Genomic DNA, 18,018 nt, shown 5'->3' with positions numbered 1-18,018 from the left:
AAGAAAGGATTTGTGGGATTTAGGGCTAATGGACGGGCCCGTGGGCGGGCTTTTGGACGGGTACCACGGGCGGGCTCACTGGCCGGGTCTACGGCGCGGGCCGAGTAAAAATTTATAGGCTCGAGCCCGCCCATTACAAACTATGGGCCGGGCCGGCCCGCCCGTTTCACGGGTTTAGGCCGGGTAAAAGCCCGATGGGCTGGGCGGGCCGCGGGCCTTCGGGCCAAATGATGACCCTTAGTTGAATGTCTCAATTGGATAGCATGGGGTATTATTTTATCCGTCACGATGAGGCCTTGATGGAACAGATTTGGCTTAGAGCCCATTTCAGAACACCTTCTTAAAAATAAATACTTATTTCACATTTTCAAACTAAAAAATATTTAAATGAAAAATAATTTTTTGATTTTTTTGGTACCGTATTAAAGATCTCAATGAGATCTTTTAAACAAGATCCATATTGCATATTTTTAGATTTCAATAAAACCATTATTTTTGAGCTTGAAATTGCCTTCTTAAAAAATAAATACTTATTTCACGTTTCGGAATGAAGCCTTAGTTTGGTTGGGCAATTCCCACTCAGACGAGCTCTCCATTTTATCCCCCCTTAGTCAGTTTTGGGGTCAAAAAATACAAAAGTGTTTCGAGGTGAGCATAAATAATACCCTATCCTCATTCCCCTTCTCCACTTTATCCCTCCGTTTTAACTATAGACAAGCTATTTCTTTTATATCAAAATAAATCTGAACTATTAAAAATACTATTCGAAGGTTGTGATCACTGAGACAGCACCTTTGCAGTCAAGTCATTTCCTTTCATAATTTAGGTCCAAACCCCAAAACTGGTTTTAAATTCGGAATACGCATGTATTTTTTGGGTAGAAATTACACTCCGCACCCAGAATATCAAAACATAAGCAAATGGGCCCACAAACTTTCAGAACTTCCACTTTGACCTCCAAACCGACTTCAAACTTTTCAAGTCGATGCTTAAGCGTCACAAATTGCACGAATGACTTGAAACACAAAAGAGAGTAAACAAGTATCCCATATCCAATAAATATGACTAACAACTTAACAAGTACTCCTATAAGGCTATAACTTAAAGGGCCTAAATATACATAATTCGGGATTTATCAATTATCAACAAGCCGTTGTCAAAAGCCATCACCTATTTATCATAAAATTCTCCAAAAATTACTTATAATAAAATAAGTTCTTCTGTTTTGCCCAATATCAATAAAAAGAGAACATTTTAGTCAATCTTTGTTTTTTTCCAATTCCTAAGCATCCACCTAGATTCAAAAAGTAAAATATCTATGAACTTACCTATCTATTTTACGTAGTTGGCCTTTGAAATTAGACTCTATACTTCAATTTTATTTTATTTTATGTAATAATCTTTCTTTAGTCTTTCTCGTTTTTACTTAAATATTAGTATTTTTTTTCGTTATTCTCTACTTAGACGTTTTTGTATACTAGTCAAATATTATACTCTTTTGTAGATCATATTCTAAGTGTCATATATTTTTTAAACGGTCATGATATTCTCATTGTTATATTCCTAGGAACTTCGTCCTTATGGCAATTTCATAGACCCTAGTAGGGGTGTCAAATGGGCGGGTTTGGGCAAAAATGGGCAAGTTGTTAGTGGGTTGGGTCTTTAATGGGTCATTGACCCATTTAGACCAATTAATTATGAGTTCAATTACCCACACCCGACCCGACCCATTTATTTAAAATCAAACCCGATCCGCCCATTAACCCAATTACATACTATATACTAAAATTTTAAAATGACTAAAATACCCATATTCACTGAAATGACCATATTACCCCTATACATTTAAATGACTAAAATACCCATATATAAAAAAATTACCATATTATCCATGTATACTAGGATGAGCAAATTAAACAAAAAGGCTACCGCCACTCTGTTTCACCGCTCTCTCCATTGTTTTCAATCTCTAGATTTTAAAAGACTCTTCTTGGGTTGGAAGAGATTTTTCAAATTTTGTACCATTAATTGCTGAGACAAACGGGAAATTGAGTATTGCAGTGGGGGAGCAACACCGCTGAAAAGGAAAAAAAAAAGTTCACTTTTTTTTACTTAAAAGTGGTTATTTCCTAAAATATTCAGGTAAAAGTTAAAAAAAAATTACTTTTCCGATTCATCTCGTCGAAATGAATCAAAAAGTCAAAAAAAAGTTAGCATAAAATGAACAATCGCGAAAAAATTGAATAAAAACAAAAAGTACTAAAAGAGAAAGTTAAGACCTAGTTTTTTCTACATGCTACTGTGACAAAAAAAATTACTCCCAAATGAGATATTCGAAATCTCCATTTTGGATAAAAAGACCTCGTTGCAAGAGCAACTTTTCAATTATATGCTTGCAGTTGCCGAGCCTGGGCAAAATCTAATATATATATTTTAATCAAACAGACCCTAATCGAGTTGGCGAACGGCTCTTTACTAACCCGGGGATGCCGCCAAGCATGCCAAGCTGCGGTGCCGAGCAGCCAATCATCTTGGTAATCGATAGTTCAGATCTTAATCTGAGCAACAGATGATTCAGATATTTGTGCACTTAAATTAGATCCAAGTTGTCAGTGCCAAGATGAACAATCATCTTGGCGGTATCTCCCATTCCAAAAAAAAACAGGACTAATGCTTGACCCAAATTTAAGGAATGCAAAAAAAGCGAATAAGGACTACTTAAAAGACAAGTTGTCTTTTTTCTTTTTTTTGTGTGTGTGGGGAAAACTAGGTCTTAACAATTGTTGTTTATGGTGACAGAATAGTTGAAAATGAAATTAAAGTACAACGACTCAACTGTGTTTGAGTCTCGACTCTCATGCCGTAGAAGTCCGCGTGAATGATTTTGGATCCATCAAAAGGAACAAACTCTCAACAATCTCATGGGTTATATGCATGTCTTGTTGGATCATTTAAGTTGACCCAATTGATATTCAATTGATATGCAATTAAGACCCATTAGAATGGGTTGAGTCTCATTCTAACTCAATTTATAAATGGGTTGGGTTGGATCTATTTTTTAGTTGATAAATTTGGATTTGTTAATAGATTTGAGTTCAATTTGTCACCCTTATACCCTAGTAAGATATTAATGTAAGTTTAATTTTGGTTGTGACTTTAAATTTCAATTGTTTTTAAGAGTAATTTCCATTGGCGTTTATTCAAATATGTCATGTACTATATTCATATTGAGGAGTATATTTCAGAAATTAGGTCAAATTCTTGAATAGGTTTTTCTCTGTATCTCCGTTCCCGTTCATTTTTAACCGTTACGCCTTGATTGGTTTGCATTTTTAAAAGTTATTTTTGATGTAATGAGTGGTAATAAGTGGAGAGAGATAGAGAGAAAAATGTATTGAAAAACGTATAGAGAGAAAAATAAGATGAGTTGAGATGTGAACCAAACAAGGTGACATTTCAATTTTTACACTCTAAAATTTTACTTAAAACACTACCAGCTCCAAAAACTTTGGTACACGGGAAGAGGGGAATTTGGTAAGATATGGATACACTTTCACATACTTTTATGTATTTTTCACACTCTTCAATACAAGAAAATTTTCAGTGCCGAGCGGATTTATCGATCTCATGTGGTGTTCGCTCGACACTTTTGAACCGTTCGATGCACTTCTGGACGACTCAGATTAAAACTCTCTCTCTCCTCCACACCTCCTCTTTCTCTCTCTTTTCCTCTCTCCAAATTTGAACCGTCCAAAATCACATTAAACGGCTCGAATGTGTCGACCGGACATCCCGTGATATCCCCCGGCCTTGAAAATTTTCAGTTTTTACATGCTAACGACAGCCTACAAGACTTTTTTTAGCATTTAATTTCCGTTCTATTTTGGGTCCCTCTCTTCTTTTCACTTTTGTTTATCATCCGCATGATAATTAAACAGTGTACAGCATAACCCTCCTTTCTCTTTCACATCCCATCAACTCCACACCACCATACACGCTTCTCTCTCTCTCTCTCTCTCTCTCTCTCTCTCTCATCTTCTTCCCCGAAAACGCTCTCCTCCATCTCAAGGGAAACAAATTAAAACCCCAAGCCAAAGCAACAAAGAAAATTCGTCTTTCCCGTGAGAAAGATCTTCAGCCAACAGTATTTTATTCTCCGGAAAACCGAGAGACAACCAGATAGATACAACCACAGACCCGACCCGATTGGCGTCGAGTACGTACTTGGAGTCTGATTATCCTTTTAAGTTTAAATTTAACAATTGATCAAGACACAATTAATCCAGACAAATGGATCCAGCATCCGACCCGAACCGCGCCGGCGAGGGTCCATCGTCGACAACCGCCGGCGGCGCATCACCTTCCGCCGCGCCGCCTCCGCCGCCGAGTAGGTACGAGTCGCAAAAGCGTCGCGACTGGATCACGTTCTTGCAGTACTTGAGAAACCACAAGCCGCCGCTGACGCTGGCGCGGTGCAGCGGGGCGCACGTGATCGAGTTCCTCAAGTACCTGGACCAGTTCGGGAAGACGAAGGTGCACGCGACCGGGTGCCCGTGCTTCGGGCACCCGAACCCGCCGGCGCCGTGCGCGTGCCCGCTGAGGCAGGCGTGGGGGAGCCTCGACGCTCTCATCGGACGGCTCCGAGCCGCGTACGAGGAGAACGGGGGGCGAGCCGAGTCAAACCCGTTCGGAGCCAAAGCGGTGAGGATTTACTTGAGGGAGGTGAGAGAGAGTCAGGCTAAGGCTAGGGGGATACCTTATGAGAAGAAGAAGAGGAAACGGACGCCGGCGACGGTTGCGGCGGCGGAAGGGAGTGGTGATGTTCAAGCGGGGAAGGGTGGTGGTGGTGGGAGTAGTGGGGGTGTGGCCGTTACTTCTTTTACGACCACTACAACTGTATAGTTCCCACTTTCGTAATTTTTTAGTATTTTCTGTTTAATTATTTTAGGTAATTAATTGATCTTTATTTTTTTGCAAAGAAGAGTAGAACTTTGAAGTAATTGCTTATCCAAAAAAAATTTTGAAGTAATTATTTTAGGTAAGTCAATTAATCGATCTTTATTTTATACAACATTGAATTTTGAAAGTAACTAATCTCTTTTCTCTCTCTATAAAAAGAGTAAGATTAGTTTTCACCATTTACTCACCCGTTTCACATTACTTGTTTTACGCTAAAATTCGTATAAAATATTTTTCCACTTTAATATTAAAATAAAATACTATTGTGCGTATTTTTTGAACCTATTTACATGATAATTAGGGGGTGTTTTTTTAATTTTGTGCCAAACTTTTATAAATTATTAATTTGTCTCGATGAGAAGAATAAAAAAATTCATATTTTTTTTGACTTTTTCTTGGATATTTTCAATTTTTTTTGGGTGAATATCATAATTTATTATTATTTTTAATTTCTCTCGTCGAGATAAACCAATAATCTATAAAAGTTTAACGTAAAATTAAAAAACAAAATATTTTTTTAATAAAAACAAAACAAGAACTACAGTTTGAGTTTAGTAGAAACAATTAGTTTGGGACAGAAAAGATTATCTTTTAAAACATAGATAGTGATGAGCATCTTCCTAGCTAGCGTCTCAAATCATGGCTATTTGAGATTGTTTAATAAAGGTTTCGCGGGAGATATTTGGGATATTAATTGGCCAGAAAATTTATTAAAAACCGAACAGAGAGAGCCATGTTGTTCTTTAAGTATATTTGTTTGATCTCCTCTTTTTTGGACTTGTTTGTTCTTCTTTTTTTTTCTTGGCCGCCTTGTTTGTTGAAGCACTCAAGAGATAAGATAAGCGAAAATTATTCAAATACTTTCGGATTATATGAATAATATACTTCATTCTCTCCCATAACATGTGAGGTCCACACGGAAGATATACACGGGACCCATATATGTTATGAGAGGAGGAAATATATTGTTCATATATTCTGGGAGTATTGAATAATTACTCCCAAGATGAGCCACTCCACTCCTACTGTACTATTGCATCGTCATTCCTCCCCTCAAAAACGAGAAATTTTTCAGTGCCGGGTGGGCACGGGTCACGTGGTGCCGAACACGTATTTTGGCCGTCCAAACGTGTTTTAAACGATCCATATTTGTTTGGGCTTGAGGGGGTGTTTTGGTAATTTTACACTTAAAAATTACCCAAACAGATTTGGGCCGTCCAATACACGTTTGGACGGCCGAGATGGTGCTCGTCACCACGTGGGGCACGTCGGCACTGAAAAACTTCTCCTCAAAATCACATACTTACATGTACAATATTTTGGAGTACTACCTTTTGGAATTTTTTTTAGTGCCGGGTGGGTACCACGTGGTGCCCGCTCGGCACATCTGAGCCGTCCGTTGTATTTTTGGACAGTTCATCTTGGAGAGAGAAAGTGTTGGGGTGAGAGGAGAGAGAGAGAGTTTTAATTCGAGCCGTCTAAAAGTGTATTAGATAGTCCGAATGTGCCGAGTGGATACCACGTGCCACGTGGGATATACCCACCATGCACCGAAAAATTTCTCCTTTTATCTTTTAAAACCCCAATGGCACCGTTTCACCCGTTTGACTGGTTTAATTGAAAGGATACGTGCATAATTAGTCAATGATTTTCATTTCCATTTTATTGATACTTCGTCAATGTGTGCGTAAGTTGATTTGGACAACTAAATTATATAAGAAAATTCATAATTAGTCGATGTGCGCTTAAGTTAATCCGGATACCTGAATTATAAAAAATAAAAAGCTAACTAGTGGTTCTGTAGTTGAAGATATAGGAGACCACATACAAGCAAACAAAGAAGTGTATACACCAACTAACCACACCTCTAACCATGCCATTCTCGCATCAATCATGTGGGACCTACACTTAAAAATATAGGACCCACACATGGTGCGGCCCATGTGCATGCGAGATGAGTATCGTTGGAGGTGTGGTTGCTCGATATGTACCTATCATTTCTCAAGCATCAATGGAAAAAAAAAATATTTTTTTACTTTTACCTTAATATTTTTTGTAATATCCAAGATAAAATTTAAAAATCGGTTATCTTAGATATTTTCAAAACTGTGTGGGTAAAAGTCATACTTTTACTTTTCGATTCCTTTTGTCTCGTCGAGACGAATTAATAGAGGTAAAAAGTTTATCGTGAAATGAATAATCGCGAAAAAAATTAAATAAAGACAAAACGAAAAAAAAACCCAAAAATCCCCTAATGTAACCCAAAAACCCCAATAATATAATGAGTAATGCTATAAGTACCGATCGGAGTGTAGGGATTTCGTACCGACAGGTCGGGCCGGGTCATCTCCGGCCACTGGACGGCCGATCCGAGCCGTCCAAAAATTTTATAAAAAAAAAATCGAGAGGGCCCTCGCGGGAATTAAATGCATCCGAGGTGTGTAGGGTGCTTGATCCGAGCATCCCTTTTTCGTGTATATATGTATATGTGTAGGGTGCTTGATCCGAGCACCCCTTTTTCGTGTATATATGTATATACATATATACACGAAAAAGGGGTGCTCGGATCAAGCACCCTACACACCTCAGATGCCGTTAATTTCCGCGAAGGCCCCCTCAGTTTTTTTTTAAAAATTTTTGGACAGCTCGAATCTGCCGTCCGGTGGCCAAAGACTGCCCGACGCGGCCGGTCGTTACGAAATCCCTACACCCCATCGGTACCTCAATCATTTTCGATAATGAGTACGATAATATAGCCTAACCCTGGTGATGGTTTGCCTTTTATTTTCTTTTGGGGTAACCACCACGTCATTGTGAAAAAGACACACTAGCCAACCGTTGCTTCCATTATAAGTATATTATTCCATTTATCCATTAATCATTGGAGTTTGTCTATCTGCCTTTCCTTCAATTATTATATCTTTTCTTTGTGATAACAACACAGACCCACTGCCAATCACCAATATTGTTGAAACATTTCCAACAAAAATCAACAAGGTCATTAATTATGCAGGACTGTGGATATTCCATTAATTAGTAATAATACTGCTTCTTCTTCTTCTTTTTCATGATTTTTTCTCTGGTTTGGTCTGGAACCTCTTTCAATTCTGACTTTTATGTTTGGTTTAACAAGTAGGAAAATTACTGAAAAGAGCCCGATGGCCTTTTGTTAAGGTTGAAAAAGTGTGTGAAAGTGGATAGAAAAAACGTAAAAAGTGTATTAGCATTTGTGTTTTTTTTGTCATTTTGTTTAGCTTAATGAAAGCTCAATGGGCTTTCAATAGTAGGACCCCAATTGAAACTACCCATGATCCTCGTTTCATATGTTCACTAGCAAAGACATAAATTCACTTAGCGATATAAGATACACATATTTTCCTATGTGACATATAACTGACATGCATTAAAAAAAATATACCCTAAAAAATATCCACCAATAATACTTGAATCCAATTCACAGAAGACCCATTGACGGTTGCTATTTTAATAGAGAGAGAGAGAGAGAGAGAGAGAGAGAGAGAGAGAGAGAGAGAGAGAGAGAGAGAGAGAGAGAGAGAGAGAGAGAGAGAGAGAGAGAAATTTGATAGTTAGAACAAATGTTGTAAACCTATGCTCTTTAATACAAAACCCCACAAGCTATATATATAAATATATAATCATTCAATTATTCATCATTCATTTGGATATCAAGCTGGTTCTTTTACAATTTCCTCTCTTTGGTAAAGTGTTGTTTACATTTTGGAACAAAGGGTCCCGGGCTCTCGACATACCTGCCACGAAGAAGACTACTTGAAAGGTTTGAGGTTCACCCAACGAACCACGGAACAACCGGAGCCGTTCATATAAAGCGCGAATGATAGGGAAATGAGAAGAGACGAAGGAGCAGCAGTCGGTAGACCACCTAAAAAGGAATACTATTTATTATTTGATCCATATCCTGACTTCGAAGAAATAGAAGTTTTCTTTTTATCTCGATGCGGAGTTTCGGAACAATGTAATATTATTTGCAGATGGCAATATTCCTAAATTAATCTCATATCCTGAAAAAAGACTTTGAAGATATTCAGTGGAGTCAAGGCATATAACTTGTCCTGGCTCCACTAGGGCGCCCTTTCCTTCCTTTCCTTTTTCATCTTTCCTTTCTCTAATTAGATATTTAGGGTGGACTGGAGAACGTATTTTACAAATATAAATAAAAAGATTGGATCTGTTGTCTAGATGATATGATTCTCTTGCTAGATTATGCTTTAATATGCTCTAAAGTTACCCAAACAAAAAGGAATTAAATTCCACCTAAACGCTAGAGGACTGTAGTAATCAGACTATCTCAAAGGGGTCGACTGTATGATACTCTTGGTAGAAAGAGCAGAGCCAGCTTTGGGCTAAAACCCGTAAAGCCATCGCTTTAGGCCTTCCAAATTTTAACTAATTTTGGAGGCATCCAACTGTATATGCTCATATAAAAGTGAGGCCAATTTTAAAAAATTAAGCATAACTTGCTTAAAAATTTTAAGGGCCCAAGTCAGAGTAAAGGCTGAGTGAAAAGATCTAAACGGGTATCTTATTGTGCAAATCTGAGAGATATTTTGTAAATAGATAGATGCGCTGTCTAGTATTGATGGGAGGGATTTATGTTCTGAATTGAAAAGACGTTTCATTAAATGTGCTCACTTACTTTAAGGTAAATGGTAAGTTGTTCTCCAAATATATGGATTGTTGAGTATTCCATGTAGTTAAAAATGTGAGAAGAGTAATGTTTAAATGATACTTTTGGGATATTGTAACGGTTATTTTGACATGAGTTTGGGTTGTATGCTCTCAAATGCTTGTAATGTTCCCGAGTTAAAAAAAGAAGAAGCTTGTAATGACTTCGGTATGATGTTTTTTTCCAGCAACAATTTTTAATTATGCAAAGTATATTGAGATTTTAGGGTCCATTTGAAAACTTCGACTTAGGCCTGATAAATCTAAGACCCGGACCTGAGAAAGAGTGACCTGCTTTTCGTCGTCGCATGGAGTAATTATTCGGTGTTGGGACACCGCCACACATTCACGTGAGATTCATACACATAGTACCGATCCCATAAGAATATGTATTTCCATTTCAATTTCCAGACGAGAAAAAGAAGGAATATGTTTACGTTTTCACTATAATCATATTTCATTTTCCTGGCTAACTATGTATAAACGTGTGTACTGTCTGAAAAAAAACACGAAAATGCTAGAGGATTGCGTGAAGCAAAACCAATACAAAGCACACATAGAATAGAACAGTGTGACATGCAAAGATGCGAAGTTGTTACACCTATACGATTCACAGATCTACTCATTGTGCTTCATTCGCTGTATAGTGTATACCAATATTGACAGACCCGACTCTAATACCCGCAATTTTATGAAACAACAGAAGAAAAAAGAAAAAGTACTTATTAAGAAGTACATAGAACGTGAAGGCATCTACCATGAAACTGCAACATCAACTTCGGTCCAACCATGACGTAATGGCTGATCTGATCCTTGATGAAAATGACTTCGTTGCATCTTCTCTGTAACAGACTGGAGCACGAGTGTTTCGTTTCTTCTTTTGAATGGTATTGAGGGACAGTGCGCTGCAAGCGTTGGGCAGAGTAGCGCCTTTATAAGCTTCACAAATATAGCTTATAAAGTTTTCGTAATCCTACAAAAAGGGAAACATCGTCAACTTGTGGAGACACCGTCTCAGCTCTACCTCACTCTAAAGATTGCAATAGTCAAAACATCATCAACTTGCAGTAAAGTCAATAATCTTGCTCAAGAGTATAAAGCAAACATGAGTTGAAGAATTAGCAGAAATATAAACTCGTAATTCTAAATTCTGAAATGTGGATATTTTTAGTCAGTGGAGGAAGAAGAGACTAACCTCGTAGAGGGGTTGCCCATCAACGACCACCCAAGGCACATATTCATGGGGAGGTTGAAGGGTATTTGTTTCTGCTGCATATTGTAACTCAAGCTGCACAAAGATCATGAAAAAAATCAGCCACAAACTATTTGTGAAAAGAAAGGTTTTTGCTCTTATCTACATGAAATGCATACATAACTGAGACGAAGGAAAGTGAGGGGAAAAAAAAAATGCTTAATCCAATCTAAAAATGAAAAAACTTGTTCCAGAAGAGAAAAGCAGGGGAAAAATATTAACTTTGGAAGTTTAATCTCAGATAGGACCTCATAAACTTAACATGTGTCTAATTAAGCCAAGAAAGATCATACAACGGTGCAAGTGACTCTAGGCAAATCATTTCCAGCATTTCACATAGAAAGGCTACCCCGATATCAACCCACAATTATGTCTCATCTTTATATAGCTACAATGAAGGCTAATGGATACATGAAAACATCCCAATTAACAAAGGTGGACAATATCAAGAGACCTGCCAAGGAGATATGAGTACATTTCCATAAGGAGAAAATAAACACCACAAGCTACTGCAATTAGATAGAGAGAAATCAGATTTTTTGGAATTCCTTTCACCTTTGACAGGATTGTAATGTTTCACACATCAGCATTACTTGTTATGCACCAAGTAAAACCCAAATGTAGAGAAAAGCTTACCTCTTCCCCATAACCACTAGTGTAGCATTCAGTAATAGGTGTTGCATCCAAACCCAATTTGTCATAACATGTTTCCCACTCTGCGTATTTGTGCTCATAGACCAGAGTTTCAACGCAGTAGATGAAAGAGAAATGCTTATTCTGCAAAATAATTTGATGCCACAGTAAGAGCACTAAAGGATCTAGATAAACAACCTTTCTGATTAAGCGACACATATCTAATCTTTTACGCAAAAAACATAACTATTTGAAATTCTTAGAAGAACGGGGAGATGTTTCCTTAGATACTAGAAGGACCAATTTTACGTTTTCCCATGAAAATCCTAAAACTTAGTGATTATATCTGCAGCTGGATACCGTAGCACAACTCACCAAAAACAACATGCTTCTACCCATAGTCCAATTACCAAGGATTGAAAAAAGGCCATAACTCAAGTTCACGATGGCCCGGAGTATTGTTATTTAAGGCAAGGAAAATGCTAATTGCTAAAATTCAGAGAGTTCCATAGCACTTTTCATCACATTTTTAAGCATTGTTACATAATTAATTCAAAGCACATATTTGGAAGCAATTTTCTCATGCCCATCTAAATTAATGGCAACCAAAGATAATCTCCTCATTAGGAAAATCACTACCGAGTCCTGATAGCATTTGCCAACATCTTGCAATTTTCCCATCAAATGCATCACTCATGCTGCAAGAATGTGATAGAGCCAAAACCTTTCGGAATGCCATTGATATACCACACCAACTAACTTCTTCCTTTTAACCCCCTTGCAACTTGGATCAAAACCAACTACAACACAAAACTTCTCCATGCTTCAGGAGTAAAATGGGCCATCCTTTTTCATATCATTTGTTGGACAATTCCAAACAAACACCATTTTGTGTCTTACTCAAATCATGCCATTAGGGATTTACACAACTTGATCAAAGGGATCATATAATTCCCCCAACACAATTTTAGTCGGAGAATTTTATTCAAGTGGATTCCACCACCAGTGGGCTTTTTCAAACTTAATGTTGATAGTCCGATGGAGCAATCAACAATTGCAAGTTTGACAACATCTGGAGGTCTTATCCATGATCACCTTGGGACATGGATCAGAGGTTTTCAAAGACCTTGTGGTGTTGGCTCAAGTCTGTTGGCTGAGTTTTTTGTGCATTACAAGATGGATTACAATTAGCTTGGGATCTAAACATACAAAAATTGGAAGTGGTAGCGGATTCCATGGCTACTGTTCAATTATTGCAAAATGATAATGCCCATCATACTCTTAACAACCTTATTGGTGATTGCCGTTTACTGTCAAACAAGTTCAGCAGGGGGTGGATATTTTGGCAAAGACGATAAATGTTTCAGTTTCTAATTCTTTTGTTTTAGATTAGCTCCTTCTGGCATTTCCTCGCAGTTGTTCCAACAATCAATGGATTTTACATCCCAGAACAATGTTGTCTTAATTTATACATGTTCCTCTTTCACCAAAGAAAAAGACAAAGAAACGTTTTTTAGCATTTTCTCATATTAACCATAAACGCAAGCAAAGGTCTTTACCAGATCCGGCCAGACACTGATTGCACATGCCTCGATGGTGTTCAGCAAGCATTCCATTGGGCCATGCTGCAATCATTACAAACAAGCAATTTATTATACCACTCCAGCAATTGTCAAACGAATATAATAAAGATGCAACTGGGATGAAATATGGCATTACTATGTAGAGATGCTTACATAATGTAAATACATTAAGATAAGGATCCAGGAACCAAACTGTGATGTGCAAACCTTTAGCTGGGGCCATGAATAATTTGGAATTAACTTATCAAAATTTAGTGACATAAGAAGGTTTTTTGTTAAAAATATTGTGACAAACACGTAAATGGACAAGAAGGGAGTTGAAACCGAAGGGTTCGCCAGGTGGTCAATGCCTGAGACTCAAGGTTTGCTCCATCCTAAAGTCTCTGATTCGAAACCTCCTATATATATCAACTATCAACTCCTTGAGGACCAGACCATACACGACTTTGGCCTGGATTTAATTGGCCTCCATTAATAAACGGTGGAAGATGGCATGGACACCAGAGGTATCAAAACAAAGACAAGAAGGGAGTTGAAGTTGGAGGGAAACCTGGCAATCGAAGGTGTTGTTGCCATGGATCTTGGCATTGCCCCATGGAACGAGATGGAGATCGACAACGGAGATGAGCCCATTTTCAAATATCTCAACAAGGTAATTCACGACGAAATTGGCACTGTAAGGGCAAAGGCTTTCGTAGTAGAGTCCCAGTCTCACTTTATCGGAGGAATCCGGAGGTGAAGCCGGAGAAAGGACAGCACAAATAGGGGAAGAGAGATAAGCGGAGAGGAGAAGGAAAGAGAGGAGAGAAAGAGTGGGTAGGTGATCAGAAGCCATTGTGAGAAATTAGAGAGTGGGTTATGGAGTGAGTCAGATTCTCATGCCCGCCGTCGCTTATGGAGGTGAAGCAAAGGGTGGGAGCAGAGGAAGTGACACGAGACGAGAGTGAAGAATAAAGTTTGGTAGCGGAAACTAATCCGGCGGCCAGTCAAAGGGATTGCTAACCGGTGGATCTGTGGAACCCACGTATGCAATAAAACTGAGATCATCATTTTTTTTTATACTAAAATAAATTTATTTCGTCCTAAAATATTTCTCCGATTTTTTCCCAACACTAACTTTTCCTGAATTTGGATGAACTTGATAAACTGAATAATCAAACATTAAAGAGTAATATAATCGCGATTAGAGTTCAAAGTCATTTTCCTGACATCTTTTGATTTGGTAACCAGATGTCCAGTCTAATTTGAGTTTGAGCTGAAACCTTAAAGTTAAAGGACTGGACAAATAATTTAGTGATTCCCAGGTTTAGAACGTCAAGCCTCTTTGAAATTCGAACGTGCAAACATGCGAAAATTCTAACATGTGAACTCACATGAAGGCCAAGCGCTTATTGTTATGCTTTCTCACGTCCACTTTGTTTTCTCATCCCAATTACTGGTACAACTTTCGAGATTGTTGAAAAAACTCGTCAATTTCAACAACCGAAGATTTTCAACCGGGTGTTATCGGATAATACAGGTACTGGTAGCTAATTATACTAGAAATAAAGAAGCCAATTTTGCTAAAGAGAGAAATTGTGAGGGAAAACCTGGCAAGTGATGGTGGCGTTGGATCCAATCTTGGCGTTGCCGTAGGGAATGAGGTTGAGATCGACGGCGGAGATTAGTCCACTGTCAAAGAGCTTATCCAGATAATTGACGATGAAATTGGAGCAATAAGGACAGAGCGTCTCATAATAGAGATCGAGCGCGACCTTTCCCCTGTCCTCAGATGCTCCGGCGGAAACCGATGGAAAATTGGAAGACGACAAGGCGGCGACGGTGGGGCAGGTGGCGGTGATGAGCCAGAGTAGTAACAGCGAGGGATGATGAGAAAAGAGGAGAGAGAGTACTGGGGAGGAGACTCTCCGACGAGAACCCATTGAAATTGGAAATCTGTACTTGGGAAGGAGATGGCTAACTACCAGTCCGCCACTGACCACACAAATGAAATGAACGAAGTTTATAAATTTATCGTATGGTCCCGGCCACGACAGCCACCTCCAATCTGCGGAGGAGTAATACTGTAATTGGCATGAGACAGGGAAAAGAATGCTAGGATGATGGTGTACGAATTGGGACGTGTTTGGTTGGTATTGCACGAATCTCTAGTCTAGAAGAAAATGAATCTAGACGCTAATGGGAACCAAATTAAGACAGAAAAATACTAGGTAAATAAACAATCTAATGGAAAAAACTAGGGGTGAAAATAATAATAATAGAAATAAAAAATTGGCCTAAGGTCCACTATAGTATGTTTCTAACCCACTAGATCCACTGATCAAGTTTCTAATCTACTAAGTCCACTAATATGTATTTGGTAAGGCATAAAGTCCATTACATTTAAAAAGGAAAATAGTGCCTAACTGAATTACCATTCCATTCAAATCCCATCCATTTAGCCAATTATCCCTTCTACTTCGAAATCACGCCAATCACGGCAATTACGTTAGGATTTTGCGACAGAGAGAAGGAGGGAGTTTTGCGACAGAGAGAAAGAGGGAGTAAGAGATATAACGTTATATACTCATTCATCAGTTCACATTTAACGTTATATACTCATTCATTAGCTCAACGTTATATACTCATTCATTAGCTCAACGTTATATACTCATTCATTAGCTCATCAGCTCACATTTTAAGTAATATACTCTTTCATCAGAACAATTGAATATTGACTTGGCCTCATATAACAATTTGAGAATACATTGTGATGAATTTACACCATTGACAAATTCCATCATTTACAAAATGTACCATCTAAAACAGGCCATTACTAACAGCTGCGAAGTCAATTTCGATCAAAATGTACAAACCCTTTTACCAAATAAAACCCTAAACCAAAAAAGAATTTATCTTGGAAACACCATTTCACTATCTCTCTCACCATCTTGCCAACAATCCTTTAATTTGGCTCATTTTGAATTTGCCTGGCTTGCCATTCACCTAATGTCCGAGATTATATGTGCAATTCATTGTCATGAATATTATACAATGCAGTATCAAACCTTAACACGCCATCAATTTCAATATATCCAAAATGTACAACCTAAATCAGTGGGCAAGTCAAAACTTGTTCAAAATGAAACATCATTAATGTTCGGACCATCGAAGACAAAGTTTGTTCAAACCCCCATAAAAAATAAAAAATAAAAATAAAAATTGTCTCAATGACACAATCTCAGTCCTTCTCTATCACCATCTCATCATTTCATCCGTGCTGGAGGGTTTATCCTTGTTATTGGCCGGACATTATATGTTCGTTCCATAGGTACCAACTTTTTATCTTTCTGATTTGGTTTTGTCATTCCTGCAAAGATATATAGGGTTAAACAGATGCAAACATATATAACCTAAACACTAGCATGGTAATAAAGTAGATTCAAGAATCATGTATAACCTAAATACTAGCATTCAAATATAGTCATATATTCGTATATGTTACCATAACCATATATAACAGTAGACAACCCTATATGAATTGGTCTGCGCAGCGGTCCTAACAGATTTAAACATATAACCATATATGTTACCTAACAGCAGTTAAACAAAAGTGCAAAAAACATTCCAAAGCCAGCAAAAAAATAGTTTCAGTGCAATTGGACTACCATTATTGAAATAGAAAGACATTAATAAAACACTTAACATTATATAATATATAACCATATATATTTCAGGTGAAAACATGATATATAACCTTCCACTAGTCTACTGATCATATATAACATTATATCAAAGTTAATATGGAACATCTAACATTTGTATGTTGTTGCAATACAATGAAAATGATACGGTATATCATATATAACCATATATATTTCATGATATAACTTCATATATAACCTTTCACATGTCAGTATATCATATATAACATTCTATCAAAAAATTCATGTACATATAACCATGTGTCATTACCTGTACTTAATTCAACCACAACCTTACGGATCAAAGATTCACATAACCACATACTCTCGCAATCAAAACCCTAATTTAACTTAACCAATATTTAACCGATCAGAACCCTTACTTAACTTAACTTAACATAACTTAGCCAACCCATTCATATAACCATATATACGAAAACAAACATACCTGGTAATCGATTCCGATGTAGGATTTGTCGGCGATGGATAAATGAAGGCGAACAACTGCGACGAGCCTGACGGCGTCCGACTGAAACGAAGGAGAACAACGGCGACTAGGACCCGACTAGAACGGGCGAAGAACGGCGACTAGCATCCGACTAGAACGGGCGACGAACGGAGAAGAATGTCCGACTGAATCTGGGCGAAGAACGGACAAGAACATCCGACTGAAACTAGGGCGAAGAACGACGACTAGCAACAGGCGAGACCGTTGGTGAACGAAGAAGGCCGAAGACGAAATGGTAGGCGATCTAGTGCTACGGTTTTTCACGAAAAGTATTGTTCGTTCTGAAAATGGGGGGGAAGGGGGAATGGGTTTTGTATTGAATCGGGAGAAATTTTCGGGATATGGAAATTTCAAATGGATGTTTTTGAAATAGATGAAAAAAGGGGGCAAGAAGATTTTTAAAAACAGGGGTATATTAGACTAAACAGGATTATTATATCCTTACTAATAGATTAGTGGACTTAGGGGGTTTTAGAATTTAGAAGTGGACTTAGCAGGTTTGGAAAGTGCTATAGTGGACTTATGAAAAATTCTCCTTAGAAAAAACTAGGGGTGAAAATCGGTCAGTTCCGGTTTATGGGAGTTCGGAAAGGAACCGATCGGTTCGGGGTAATGTGGTCGGGAACCGACCCCGACCAAAAAAAACAATGGACCGAAATCTGTTCGGAGTGGTTCGGTCCGGTCGGTTTTTTCAGT

At 38.0% G+C, this 18,018-nt stretch overlaps 2 protein-coding genes across 3 annotated transcripts; one reads left to right on the top strand and one right to left on the bottom strand.

Annotated features, from left to right (window-relative positions):
• Positions 1-4,081: 4,081 nt before the first annotated feature.
• LOC131314281 (protein LIGHT-DEPENDENT SHORT HYPOCOTYLS 5) lies at positions 4,082-6,743 on the top strand. Its single transcript, XM_058342812.1, has one exon. The coding sequence runs from the start codon at positions 4,291-4,293 to the stop codon at positions 4,900-4,902; it is 612 nt and encodes a 203-aa protein (XP_058198795.1). The 5' UTR covers positions 4,082-4,290; the 3' UTR covers positions 4,903-6,743.
• A 3,445-nt stretch (positions 6,744-10,188) lies between these two features.
• On the bottom strand, positions 10,189-15,318 carry LOC131314279 (gamma-interferon-responsive lysosomal thiol protein). Of its 2 annotated transcripts, none has more exons than XM_058342810.1 (5): positions 14,721-15,318; positions 13,108-13,173; positions 11,552-11,692; positions 10,859-10,951; positions 10,189-10,636 (listed from the first exon to the last, which is right to left on the bottom strand). In XM_058342810.1, exons 1-5 carry the CDS (start codon positions 15,051-15,053, stop codon positions 10,436-10,438), a joined length of 834 nt encoding a protein of 277 aa, XP_058198793.1. In that variant the 5' UTR covers positions 15,054-15,318; the 3' UTR covers positions 10,189-10,435. The 2 variants fall into 2 exon arrangements, with proteins under 2 accessions (XP_058198793.1, XP_058198794.1); XM_058342811.1 differs by lacking the exon at positions 14,721-15,318 and adding an exon at positions 13,682-14,071.
• Between the last annotated feature and the right edge of the window lie 2,700 nt (positions 15,319-18,018).

Source organism: Rhododendron vialii, chromosome 13a, assembly GCF_030253575.1.
Source record: "Rhododendron vialii isolate Sample 1 chromosome 13a, ASM3025357v1".
Classification (NCBI taxonomy): Eukaryota; Viridiplantae; Streptophyta; class Magnoliopsida; order Ericales; family Ericaceae; genus Rhododendron; species Rhododendron vialii.
Note: the sequence above shows the minus strand (reverse complement) of the source record. Positions and strands in the feature narration are given on the sequence as shown.

Coding starts and splice junctions, on each gene's coding strand:
- LOC131314279 (XM_058342810.1), bottom strand. CDS start 15,053: ATGGGTTCTCGTCGGAGAGTCTCCTCCCCAGTACTCTCTCTCCTCTTT. Junction 11,693..13,107: donor TCAGTGTCTGGCCGGATCTG/GTAAAGACCTTT, acceptor ATTATTTTGCAG/AATAAGCATTTCTCTTTCAT. Junction 10,637..10,858: donor ATGGGCAACCCCTCTACGAG/GTTAGTCTCTTC, acceptor CCCTTTTTGTAG/GATTACGAAAACTTTATAAG.
- LOC131314281 (XM_058342812.1), top strand. CDS start 4,291: ATGGATCCAGCATCCGACCCGAACCGCGCCGGCGAGGGTCCATCGTCG.